Source organism: Phyllobates terribilis, unplaced genomic scaffold, assembly GCF_046119375.1.
Source record: "Phyllobates terribilis strain yellow unplaced genomic scaffold, ASM4611937v1 Scaffold_8__6_contigs__length_399053987, whole genome shotgun sequence".
Classification (NCBI taxonomy): Eukaryota; Metazoa; Chordata; class Amphibia; order Anura; family Dendrobatidae; genus Phyllobates; species Phyllobates terribilis.
This window is the reverse complement of record NW_027362768.1, coordinates 221,701,129-221,713,430: the sequence shown is the minus strand read 5'-3', so window position 1 is coordinate 221,713,430 and position 12,302 is coordinate 221,701,129. Positions and strand designations below refer to the sequence as shown.

Here is a 12,302-nt window from a genome sequence, read left to right as displayed (position 1 = left end):
CCTTAAATAAATATTTTTTCCAGGCTACTACAATGTCACCAACATGTTTATTATACTACATGTCTCAAACCCCCCTCCCCCCCCCACACACACACACCACAATGTTTTATTTCCCCCTAATTAATATGGGCAAGCTGCTTCTCAGTTTTCCTCCATTTTAAAGTGGCATATGTTGTCAATGGAGCCGCACGGTGGTTGGACAAGATGGATATTAAGAGGCTAATCTAACCAATGGTAGAATAGTTTTGCTAAAAAAATAAATAAAGAGGGCAGAGCAATGCTCTCCACACAGAGGATCTCCAGAAAGAAACTGTCCAAATATCCATATATATTGAAAGACAATGGGATGGACTTCATATTATGTGTGGTACTCCAGTATGAGGACACTAGGAAGCCTTGGAGCAATGTTTTTCCCACACGTGTTTTTTTTTTTTTAATTCAGCTTCTTCCATACTCCCTTTCTATAGCTGCTGAAAAACCTCAGACCACTCTTTGGTCAAAAGGTCATTTCTACTCCTATGGCTACACACATCAGATTTGATATATAGGAATAAAAGATGAAAAGTGTTAAAACCCATCATGCCCGACCAGGACTCCCCTATAAAGAATAGTAAGGCTATGCAGTGAAATTTGAGATCGAGAGAGAGAGACTGTTTCTAATAAGTTGTAGCCTACAATATTTGTATTGTAATCATGTGAATCATCCCACTAAGTTTCAGTGATGCCTATGACATATCTCTCTTCCTGTGTTAGCAGCTCCAATTCTCCTTGTTTGTTTCCATTCAAAATTGGAACTCCAGAACCCTGTGGAGTGTGTCAATGACTGCCTTCTGGACATCTGTCAAGTCAGCAGTCTTCCCCATGATTGTGGAGCCTACTGAAACAGACCAAGGGACAGTTTTAAATGCTTAAGAAGCCTTTGCAGGTGTTTTTTGTTAATTCCAATTTACTGAGATAATGAGATGTTTTCATTGGTTGTAAGCCATAATCATAAACATTAACAGAAATAAACACTTGAAATAGATCACTCTGTTTGTAATGACTCTATAATACGAGTTTCACTTTTTGTATTGAAGAAATGCAAAAAAGTCATAAGTTACTTGCCGGTAACGGGATTTTTCGGAGACCATGACGGCACCACGAGAGAGGGAATCCGCCCACCAAGGACAGGAAACCTACAGGCTTAAAAGGGGGCGGCCCTCCCTCTTGCCTCAGTTTGGATTACAGAGCATTGAGAGGACCACCAGGTTAGTAGACATAGCAAAACAATAATAAAAATAACATTTTTTATACAACACCACTAAATGAGAAAAGGTTGTAATGAATAGATGAGGAGTGCTCCCATAAGGTGAAGGGACGGAATATAAGGGTGCCGTCATAGTCTCCGAAAAATCCCGTTACCTGTAAGTAACTTATGACTTTATCGGTCGACCATGTCGGCACCACAAAAGAATTGCAGAGATGAAGAAGTCTAGGGAGGGACCACCTCCTGGAGCACCATTCTCCCAAATGTGAGGTCAGACGAGCCACCCAAATCCAGTCTATAGTGCCTATAGAAGGTAGATGGGGAAGACCAGGTAGCCGCCTTACATATGTCCTCCAACGAGACGCCAGACTTCTCCGCCCATGAGGATGCCACCGCCCAGGTAGAGTGAGCCTTCAATCCCTGTGGCGCTTCCTCCCCGCTGGACACATAAGCAAGAGTAACGGCCTCCCTGATCCATCTAGCTATGGTGGACCTAGAGACCTTGAGCCCTTTCCTAACCCCCTGGTAAGAAACAAATAAGGAACTCTTTCCTGAAGGGCTGGGTGATTGAAAGGTACCTAATCACACATCTTCTCACGTCTAAGGCATGAAACTCTGCATCTTTTGGATTACTTGGATTCGGACAGAATGAGGGTAGTATTACTTCCTGGAGTCTGTGGAAACGGGAAGCTACTTTAGGGAGGTATGCTGGATCCGCTCTAAGAATTATTCTATCATCCAGGACCTGAGTGAAGGGAGGGCCCGTGGATAGAGCCTGAATATCGCCAATCCTTCTAGCTGATGTTAAGGCTACCAGAAGCGCTGTTTTGAGGGAAATAGATCTAAGGGACGCTGAATCTATTGGCTCAAAGGGAGACCCAGATAACGCTTTTAGAACTAAATTCAGGTCCCAGGGTACAAATTTAGTCTTGATAACCAGCCTGGATCTACCTACCACCTTTATGAAGCGAGAAACCCAATAATTTCCGGCCAGGTCACAGTTATACAGAGTACCCAACGCCGACACTTGGACCTTAAGGGTGCTTGTTGCCAAACCCAACTCGTGGCCCCTCTGTAAGAATTCTAAGATTTTCCCAATTGGCACTCCTTCACCCACTGTAGAATTAGAGAAAGAATTTTTTTCCAAACTCTAGCGTAAATCCTGGTGGTGACAGGTTTTCTACTATGCAATAGCGTAGTCACAAGACCCTGGGAGAATCCTTTTTTGTTCTAACAGGGACCTCTCAAATTCCACACCATCAGGTGGAGGCCAGGAGCCTGAGGGTGGAGTATTGGACCCTGGCTGAGGAGATCCGGAACTTCGGGTAGGACCCAAGGATCTGAGATGGACATGTTCCTCAGGCATGAGAACCAGGGTCTTTTGGGCCAGAAGGGGGCGATCAAGAGGACCCTCACCTTGTCCTCTCTGATCTTTCTTAGAACCATAGGTAGGAGATTTAACGGTGGGAAGGCGTAGGCCAGACTGAAATTCCAGGGTATTTGGAGAGCGTCTACCGCCAGGGGCCTTTCTCTCGGATCTAGGGAGCAAAAGAGTTTTGCCTTCCGATTTAGCTTTGTGGCGAAGAGATCCACCACCGGAAGACCCCATTTTTTGGACTATCTGGGAAAAAAATGTCCTGCTTTACCTCCCATTCGCCCTGCCTTAAAGAATGACGGCTTAAAAAGTCTGCCTTTATATTTTCTCTCCCTTTGATGTAGAGGGCTGTTAAGGAGAGGAGATGGCCTTCAGAGATCTGAAAGAGATGATCCGCCACTTCCATTAGTGATCCAGCACGAGTACCCCCCTGATGGTTCACGCAAGCCACCGCTATGTTATTGTCTGACAAGATCCTAACGTTCTCTTTGTGAAGGAACGGTAAGAAATGCCCAAAAGCTTTATCTACTGCTAGTAGTTCCTTAGTATTGGAGGAAAGAGCTTTCTCAGTGTCTGACCAGGACCCCTGGGCAAACATATCCCCCAGGTGGGCTCCCCATCCATGAGAGCTTGCATCAGTTGTAATTATTTTAGATATTTTAAACACCCAGGGAACACCTCGAGACAGGTTTTCCAAGTTCACCCACCACTGTAACGAGTCCACAGGGGAGATAAGGACATCCGCCCTTCCAAGTGCCCATTTAACAAGACCTCATTATGCAAGATGTCCCATTGTAAGACCCTAGAGTGGTATTGTGCCCACATAACCCCCGGGAAGGCAAGATGATAGGGTACCTAGCAAGGACATTGCAGCCCTAAGGGACATGACTGGGTTTGAAAGTGCTCTTTCCACCAGCATTTTAACCCTCTGTTTCTTGGTTTCTGGAAGGAAACATATCTGGAGGTCTGAATCCAGCATGATACCCAAGAACTGTTGTATGCTCGAAGGGACTACTCTGGACTTTTCCAGATTAAGGATCCAGCCCAGACCTTCCAAGACAGAGGATACCAGTTTAAGATGATTGTGACATTGGGAGGCCGAGTCTCCGACAATCAAAAAATCATCCAGGTATGGGATAATCAAAATATTATGCTCCCGCACATGAGCCATAACTTCCGCTATCACCTTCGTAAATACCCTAGGGCAGGGTTCCCCAACTCCAGTCCTCAAGGCCCACCAACAGGTCATGTTTTCAGGATTTCCTTAGTATTGCACAGGTGATGTAACTATTGCCTGTGCTGATGATGGAATTATCACCTGTGCAATACTAAGGAAATCCTGAAAACATGACCTGTTGGTGGGCCTTGAGGACTGGAGTTGGGGAACCCTGCCCTAGGGGCTATGGCCAGACCGAATGGCAAGGCTGCAAACTGAAAATGTCTAATTTCATCATTAATGATCAAAGCCACCCCAAGGTATTTCTGGAAGTCTCAATGTATAGGTACATGGTAATAGGCATCTTTCAGGTCTAACACTACCATGTAACAGCCTGAGAAAAGCAATTTTATTGTGGACTTGATGGATTCCATCTTAAAGGTGGGAATTAACAAAAATTTATTTAGGGCTTTAAGGTTAATAATACACCTAAAGGACCCATCAGGCTTAGTGACCAGAAATAGCGGTAAGTAGAACCCTAGTCCCTTCTCTGCTGTCGGGACTTCTACCAGGACGGCCTTATGGACCAAGTTCAGGACCTCCGCTTGTAGGGCCGTTGGCTCCAGTGCTGAGGATCGGCTTGGGGTCAGGATGAACCTCCCACGAGGAATTCGCTGAAACTCAAATTTCAGACCGGAACCTACCAGACCAAGGATCCAATTACTAGAAGAAATCATTGTCCAGGCAGGTAAGAAGCCCAACAGCCTCCCCCCTACCTGAGCCGCGAGTCATTGACTCGGTTTCCGGGGGCCTTGGTTAGTAGAAGAGCCGATCAGGAGCCCTTTACCTTTTGGCTTGCGGTCTTCCCATTTCTCCTGACCCCTCTGGTGTTTACTACGTAGAAACCTTCTCCTATGGAAAGAGTGTTTGTACGTGGGAATAGACCGGCTAGGGAAACCCCTCTTTTTGTCGCTTGCTTTATCCAAAAGTTCATCTAGGACCGACCCAAAGAGATGCTCCCCTTCACAGGGCATAGAGCAGAGTCTTGTTCTCGCTTGAATATCCCCCAGCCAACACTTCAGCCACAGAGCTCTACAGGCTGAGTTGGACATAGTAGCTGATCTTGCTGCCAACCTGACAGAATCAGCCGATGCATCTGCCATAAAAGTTGCTGCCCCCTGAAGAAGTGACATGTCCGCTAAAATTTCCTTCCTGGGGGTGTTTTTTAGATGGGCTTCTAGTTGGTCTAGCCAAATCATTAGGGACCTGGCGGTACAGGTAGCCGCAACCGCGGGTTTCAAGGCTCCCGCAGAAGTTTCCCAGGTCCTCTTGAGGAAAGTATCAGCCTTCCTATCCAAGGGGTCTTTAAGAGCCCCCATATCGTCAAAGGGGAGGTAGGAACTCTTGGACGCCTTAGCTATAGCCACGTCTATCCTGGGAACTTTCTCCCAGGAGGAAGAAGCTGATTCTTCAAAGGGATACTTTCTTTTGAAGAATGGAGGCAGAGTACCCTTCCTTTCCGGTTTCCTCCATTCACTATGGATCAAGTCCCGAATTTTTTCATTCAAGGGAAAAACTCCGTCTCTTTCTTTGTCCCAGCCCACTGAACATAACATTCTGAACTGACTTTTCCTGTCTGGCCTCTGTGATGCTCATGGTAGACCGAACCATTTTAATTAAGCCGTCGACCTCACCAAGGGGAAAACAATTCTGCGCCAAACCACTATCTGAGGAAGAGGCTACATCATCCGAGCCCAACTCATAGACTGAGGGCCGGGGGTCATCCGGGACTAGGGAGCTTTCACAGTCTGAGTCTGCTTTCCCTCTAGCTTTTTTGCAGAGGATTTTGTGAATTTCAGTCTTGACTAGTGTCTTTAAATCTGACGTTAGATTAGGTGTTTCTTTTGCCAGCGTTTGATTTATGCACGACTGGCATAATTTTTTAGGGTATCCATCAGGGAGGACGGATTTACATAACGCACACTGAGTGTGCTTTGCCTTGGAGGTACACTTCTTCCCCTGTTAAAATTAGAAGGGGAGAAAGATACCCTACTACAAAGTGAACTCTCGAAGATCACTTACCCAGGCGGCTCAAGAAAAAACGTCTGGTACCGGTTTGGAGGAAGGACCCTTCTCAGCCGGGGGATCCTCCCTGGAGGCTGCAGAATCATCCATCCTATTGGAGGTGTGGTGGCTGGACCTAGACACCGAACTCCGCTTTCCTGAGGACCGGCTACCAGAACCATGTGTGCGATGCGCTTTTTGGGGCTCCCCAACCAGCCGCTGAGATGGTGAGGATGGCAGCTGCTCAACTTGCTGCTGCTGCTGTAGCTGATCGCTTTCAGACTTCATGGTAAGAGAATGAAGCTCTGAGCTCTGCTACCTGGTCAGTTAAATAGACAGCCTCAGTAGCGCACTTTTTTTTTTTTTTTTTTTTCCCATTTCCCGCACTATTCTGACACCGGAACCCCCACTTCCGGTCATGTGGTAGCTGAGTCGCGGTGACGTCATCAGCCGCGACTCCCAGAAACCGGAAGCATGCGCCGCACAAGGACACACACACACACACACACACACACACACACCTCCAGGTAAGCTGCGCTTTAGCGACTCCCCGCCTGGTATCCTCCCGGTCGGGGGCGAGGGGTCGCAAATCACCTTGGCCCTGCGACCCCCCTCCGCCGGGCACACAGGGTGATGGTGGGCTGTCACCCCAACCAAGGGCGCAGTCCCCACCGCACTTTGGATCACAACAAGGGCAGACACTCCCACAGGAGGTGCACCTGGTCGAGGCAGAAAAAAAATGGCTGCCACCCCAGACAGGGGCGCAGCCCCCTGCAAAAACCCTCAGTGCACAAGAATGCTGTGCCTCTCACCGATTGGCCATGCTTGTGCGCCCCTAACGCTGGAGCTGTCGATCCCAGATAGGGGCGCTGCTACAACAGCCATCGCCATTCTTTCCAGACGTTCCACACCTGCGATAGGCTCCTTCCATCAAGGACAGGAAACCAAACAGGCGAGAGGGAGGGCCGCCCCCTTTTAAGCCTGTAGGTTTCCTGTCCTTGGTGGGCGGATTCCCTCTCTCGTGGTGCTGTCATGGTCGACCGATAAAACTAGCTTTTTGATGATATTCTAATTTTGCGAGATGCACCTGTAGGTAATTCACTCCTTGGTCAAGAAACAAAAAAGCTTGCCGACGGCACCATCAATGTAGCCAGTTGTTCACCTGTAGAATCTCCTTGTTCCATGTCCATCCACTGGGAGGAAGGATGAGAAGATTAACTGTGCTCCCAGCTCCTTCACTTTCTGGCCTAGGTATTCAAAGACTCCACATACAGTTTCAAGGTCCTTTTTTGCTGTGTCATTTGTTACTACGTGTATTAGAAGGCATGGTGTATTCTAATACGTGTATTGGTAGGCATTGGCTACTTGGTGGCGTGCCTTGGCTCCTTCAAGTAGACAATTGCCATTGTACCCAATTTCTTTCCCTTTCGCATAGTATTACAATTTGTATTAACATTACATATATGACGGAAGAATCTACTGTATATTGTACCAACGCATTTTTTTTTTTTTGTTTGCAGAGTTTTGGCATTTCGGTTATAAAGAAAAATAGAAATACAGTAGATCTGTATAACAGAAAAAAAAAAAATTATGTTTGTTATTGTCTGCCATTTGTATTATAGATGATCCACGGCTGAAAAATGTACTCAGACCAGTAATGTAGAGGTTAAAAGTGGCTTCCCCAGCGAAGTAAATGAATGCAACTAGAATCTGCAAAACTGGAGAGGTCTGATCCATGGTACCTACAATGAATAGCTGTGCGACTTTTGGCATTTTCATAGGACCTTTTGTGGCTGAATGGCAATGCTTGTATAGCGCTGGGTCAGAAGTCGCGCTGTGCAGAGTAAACCCAGAAGGGGACCAGCTGCCCATTTGTTCTACGGATAAGTGTAAGTAATGTCATCTTTATTTAGAAGTTATTTTACTTCATCTTCATAGGAGGAGTGCTAACAGTTATACGGCACTTATGCCGCCTGGTCATCACCTGCATTGTGGTTCAGCTCATGATGGACAATATAATGCAGTGCTTAATCAGACGTATGACAGACACCGGCAGCGACCATTAAATTATCATGGGTCCTGTTGTCAAGTACATTGATTTAAATAGATAAATAGCCCTGCGAACAATTACAGAGATACAGCAGGTATGAGTTTCTCCTGTTCCCATGTTTCCTGAGCTTTATCATTACCACGACACGGCAGATTGTGGTTATATTTAGTCACTGAGAAAAAGACAGTACAACACCTGTTTACTGTCCGTTAAACAAGCAGTTGCCTGGGAAGCGGAGCCCCTTGCACACTTCACCCTGATTCATTTTTGGCAATGTTAAATGGCCTGTCCCCAAATTTCAACTTAAAGAGATAGGTTAGGTCATCATTATCAGATCAGTGGGGGTCTGAAGTGTGCCACCTCAACTGATATGATATTTGATCCACTGGATGTAAACACATGGAACAGAGCTGCAAAATGCAGTTCATTCAATGAGTAGAAACCGCTGTTCTGCAGCACCCAGGATAAGCATCTCATGACTGGACAAACCCTTTAATGGTCCAGGATAATGAACAAAATATTTAATTAAAAACAGCCACTCAGCTCCAGGACTAACACCGCTCCTCCACATTCAGTACCGTGTTCCTCAACGACTCCCTGGCATCAACATCCATCAGGGGATGTCACATCACTGCTGCAGCCTTCACATTTCGTATCCAGATAAAATGTGAAAGCTTCAGCCGATCAGCAGCCGCTGACTGGGTGCAGGGGGGGGTCAAGAGATGCAAGGAGACCGGCAGGTGAATACAGTAATGTACAGGTTAAAAAATCCTATATGGAAGCCTTTACATGAACCAAACATGTATGCCACCATCCTGGCCAACTCTTCATGCTTGTGACTGAACAAATATATACGTTTGGTAAAAATAGATTCTGTTATTATAAGATGATCCAATGTTCCTTACTGAAAGCTGTATACAGTACTGCAGAACTTGCCGTTACCAGTAGTGACACAAGTATACCGGCTGTGGTGGATATTATATCATTATACCCCTGAGGAAACCATGTGCGAATGGCGTAATGCGTAGGATTTCTATTATTGATGTCTCCTTTTTTGCTCCGTGGATATATATGGTCTGTACTATATAACGGCTCTCAGTTTTGGGACTTTGTCATGTTTTATCAAATATTTACTCTGTATCCCATGGATCTGGGGGTCCCATAGTGGGTGTTAGTATATGAATTTGTCTGAATTTGTCCACCTGGAGGGTGTATTCATTTATTAACTGCTTAGGATTATTATATACTTCGGTAGTCCTGCTAGACTAATATAAAATTAAACCTTTTTTCTTGTCCACGGATTATATTTTGTAACATCTGTTATATCAATTTATATATGTCCTTTTTTCTGTGTTTTGCATGTTTTTAAACGGTATTCTTTAGTGTTCTAATAAAATATCTATTCATTTTTTGCTATTATGCTGTATGTAATGATTATTTAGTACGCTTGGTGCCTTTATGGTTGCTTTTTTCTTTTGTTTCAACACGTTACCGGTAATGTGACCCAGGTATACCAGCCAAGGTGGATATTCCTTCTGGGTGAGAATAGGACAATACACAGGTGTGATGAAAGCTGTATACAGTACTGCTGACCCTGTCGTTACCGGTAATTACACGGGTATACCGGACATGGTGGATATTCCTTCTGGGTGAGAACAGGACAGTACTCAGGTGTGATGAAAGCTGTATACAGTACTGCAGACCCTGTCGTTACCGGTAATTACACGGGTATACCGGACATGGTGGATATTCCTTCTGGGTGAGAATAGGACAATACACAGGTGTGATGAAAGCTGTATACAGTACTGCAGACCCTGTCGTTACTGGTAATTACACGGGTATACCGGACATGGTGGATATTCCTTCTGGGTGAGAATAGGACAATACACAGGTGTGATGAAAGCTGTATACAGTACTGCTGACCCTGTCGTTACCGGTAATTACACGGGTATACCGGACATGGTGGATATTCCTTCTGGGTGAGAACAGGACAGTACTCAGGTGTGATGAAAGCTGTATACAGTACTGCAGACCCTGTCGTTACCGGTAATTACACGGGTATACCGGACATGGTGGATATTCCTTCTGGGTGAGAACAGGACAGTACTCAGGTGTGATGAAAGCTGTATACAGTACTGCAGACCCTGCTGTTACCAGTAATGGTCTGCTTCTTACTTGTGGGTGAGAACAGGACAGTACTCAGAATAAGTTTTTCATTGGAACTAAGGGTCTATTAATGAGGCTCTCACAGAGAACACAGGAGCTCTGGGCCGAGCAAGGGCTGCCGTTTATGGGAGGGATGGCTGAGATGGCTGTTGGTGAATGATCGGCTGAAGGATCGCTCTACCAGCAGCCACCTCACCTATGCGGCCGGCAGCCACCTCACCTATGCGGCCGGCAGCCACCTCACCTATGCGGCCGGCAGCCACCTCACCTATGCGGCCGGCAGCCACCTCACCTATGCGGCCGGCAGCCACCTCACCTATGCGGCCGGCAGCCACCTCACCTATGCGGCCGGCAGCCACCTCACCTATGCGGCCGGCAGCCACCTCACCTATGCGGCCGGCATTACCGGGCCACCGGCAGCCACCTCACCTATGCGGCCGGCAGCCACCTCACCTATGCGGCCGGCAGCCACCTCACCTATGCGGCCGGCAGCCACCTCACCTATGCGGCCGGCAGCCACCTCACCTATGCGGCCGGCATTACCGGGCCACCGGCAGCCACCTCACCTATGCGGCCGGCATTACTGGACATACTGTGAGCGAGCCCACAAATCATCAGGGAAATGACCAGGCACACTGTGCCCACCATATGCCCAGAATGTTGGGCACTCTGATAACTCCAGAAACATCCAGCTGAGCATGACGTCATACAGTGACGTCGCTGACAACAGGTAAACCGCTGATGTAATCACTCATGATACAAACTGTATAAATACATTCACCACATACATGACACACAGATACCAGGGCCGGGCCTCACCCTGCATGAAATGCCATGCCCGCCCTCCTGCCGCCACTAACTGCACACCTTACCCCAGTCCAGTCCGTCCAGAGACGCGCCAACCCCGCCGCCGGGCCCAGGGCCCTGAACTCCGCTGAACATCCTGCTGTGTATCTCGGTTGTCATGTCGGCTTGTTTCCGCACTGACTACTACTAAATACACGTCTATCTAACCATCACACAGTGACGAAATACGGGAGCCGCACAAGGTCAAGACGGGAGCCAATGCGCATGCCCCAGAAGCCATTTCACCCGGGTTACAACATGCTGTCAGACACAGCCATGCTGTGAACGGGGCTTATGGAAGCTGCTCTGCCCTGATTGGCTTGATGACAGTTTATACGCCCCCTAGTCCACGTACTGTGGAGTAGAGTTATGTGACCGTGTGTGCTCCACACCTGACACCACGGAAAAGGCGACGCCTTAGTTCCCTGCTCCGCGCATGCTCTGTGTGCACAGTCATTTACCTCTCACTAATGAGCCGTTCTATAATGTATGCACTGTAGGAATTACAGGTGCATCTCACCAAATTAGAATATCATCAAAAGTTCATTTCAGTTCATCAATACAAAAAGTGAAACTCTAGAGAGTCATTACAGACAGAGTGATCAATTTCAAGTGTTTATTTCTGTTAATGTTGATGATTATGGCTTACAGCCAATGAGAACACAAAACTCATTATCTCAGTAAATTAGAATACTTTATAACAACAGCTTGAAAAATGTTTTTAAAATCCGTAATGTTGGCCTACTGAAATGTATGTTCAGTAAATGCCCTCAATACTTGGTCGGGGCTCCTTTTGCATCAATTACTGCATCAATGCGGTGTGGCATGGAGGCGATCAGCCTGTGGCACTGTTAAGTGTTATGGAAGCCCAGGTTGCTTTGATAGCAGCCTTCAGCTCGTCTGCATTGTTGGGTCTAGTGTCTCATCTTCCTCTTGACAATACTCCATAGATTCTCTATGGGGTTAAGGTCAGGCGAGTTTGCTGGCCAATCAAGCACAGTGATACTGTTGTTTTTACACCAGGTATTGGTACTTTTGGCAGTGTGGACAAGTGCCAAGTCCTGCTGGAGAATGAAATTTCCATCTCCAAAAAGCTTGTCGGCAGAGGGAAGCATGAAGTGCTCTAAAATTTCCTGGTAGACGGCTGCACTGACTTTGGTCTTGATAAAACACAGTGGACCTACACCAGCAGATGACATAGCTCCCCAAACCATCACTGATTGTAGAAACTTCACACTAGATCTCAAGCAGCTTGGATTGTGTGCCTCTCCACTCAGCCTCCAGACTCTGGGACCTTGATTTCCAAATGAAAACTGGAATTCTGGGACCTTGTGGAGTGTGTCAATGACTGCCTTCTGGACATCTGTCAAGTCAGTAGTCTTCCCCATGATTGTGGAGC

General features: G+C 46.8%; 1 protein-coding gene across 3 annotated transcripts in view; it reads right to left on the bottom strand.

Moving 5' to 3' along the window:
* ATF6 (activating transcription factor 6) overlaps window positions 1-11,216 on the bottom strand; it is a 168,012-nt gene extending 156,796 nt beyond the window's left edge. Inside the window, exon 1 of one of the 3 annotated variants that reach the window (XM_073644073.1) lies at window positions 10,930-11,216. In XM_073644073.1, coding sequence (XP_073500174.1) covers window positions 10,930-11,023 — 94 coding nt within the window. In that variant the 5' untranslated portion in view covers window positions 11,024-11,216. The remainder of the gene's footprint in view (window positions 1-10,929) is intronic. The other 2 variants (XM_073644072.1, XM_073644074.1) reach the window with 2 other exon arrangements.
* Window positions 11,217-12,302: the final 1,086 nt, after the last annotated feature.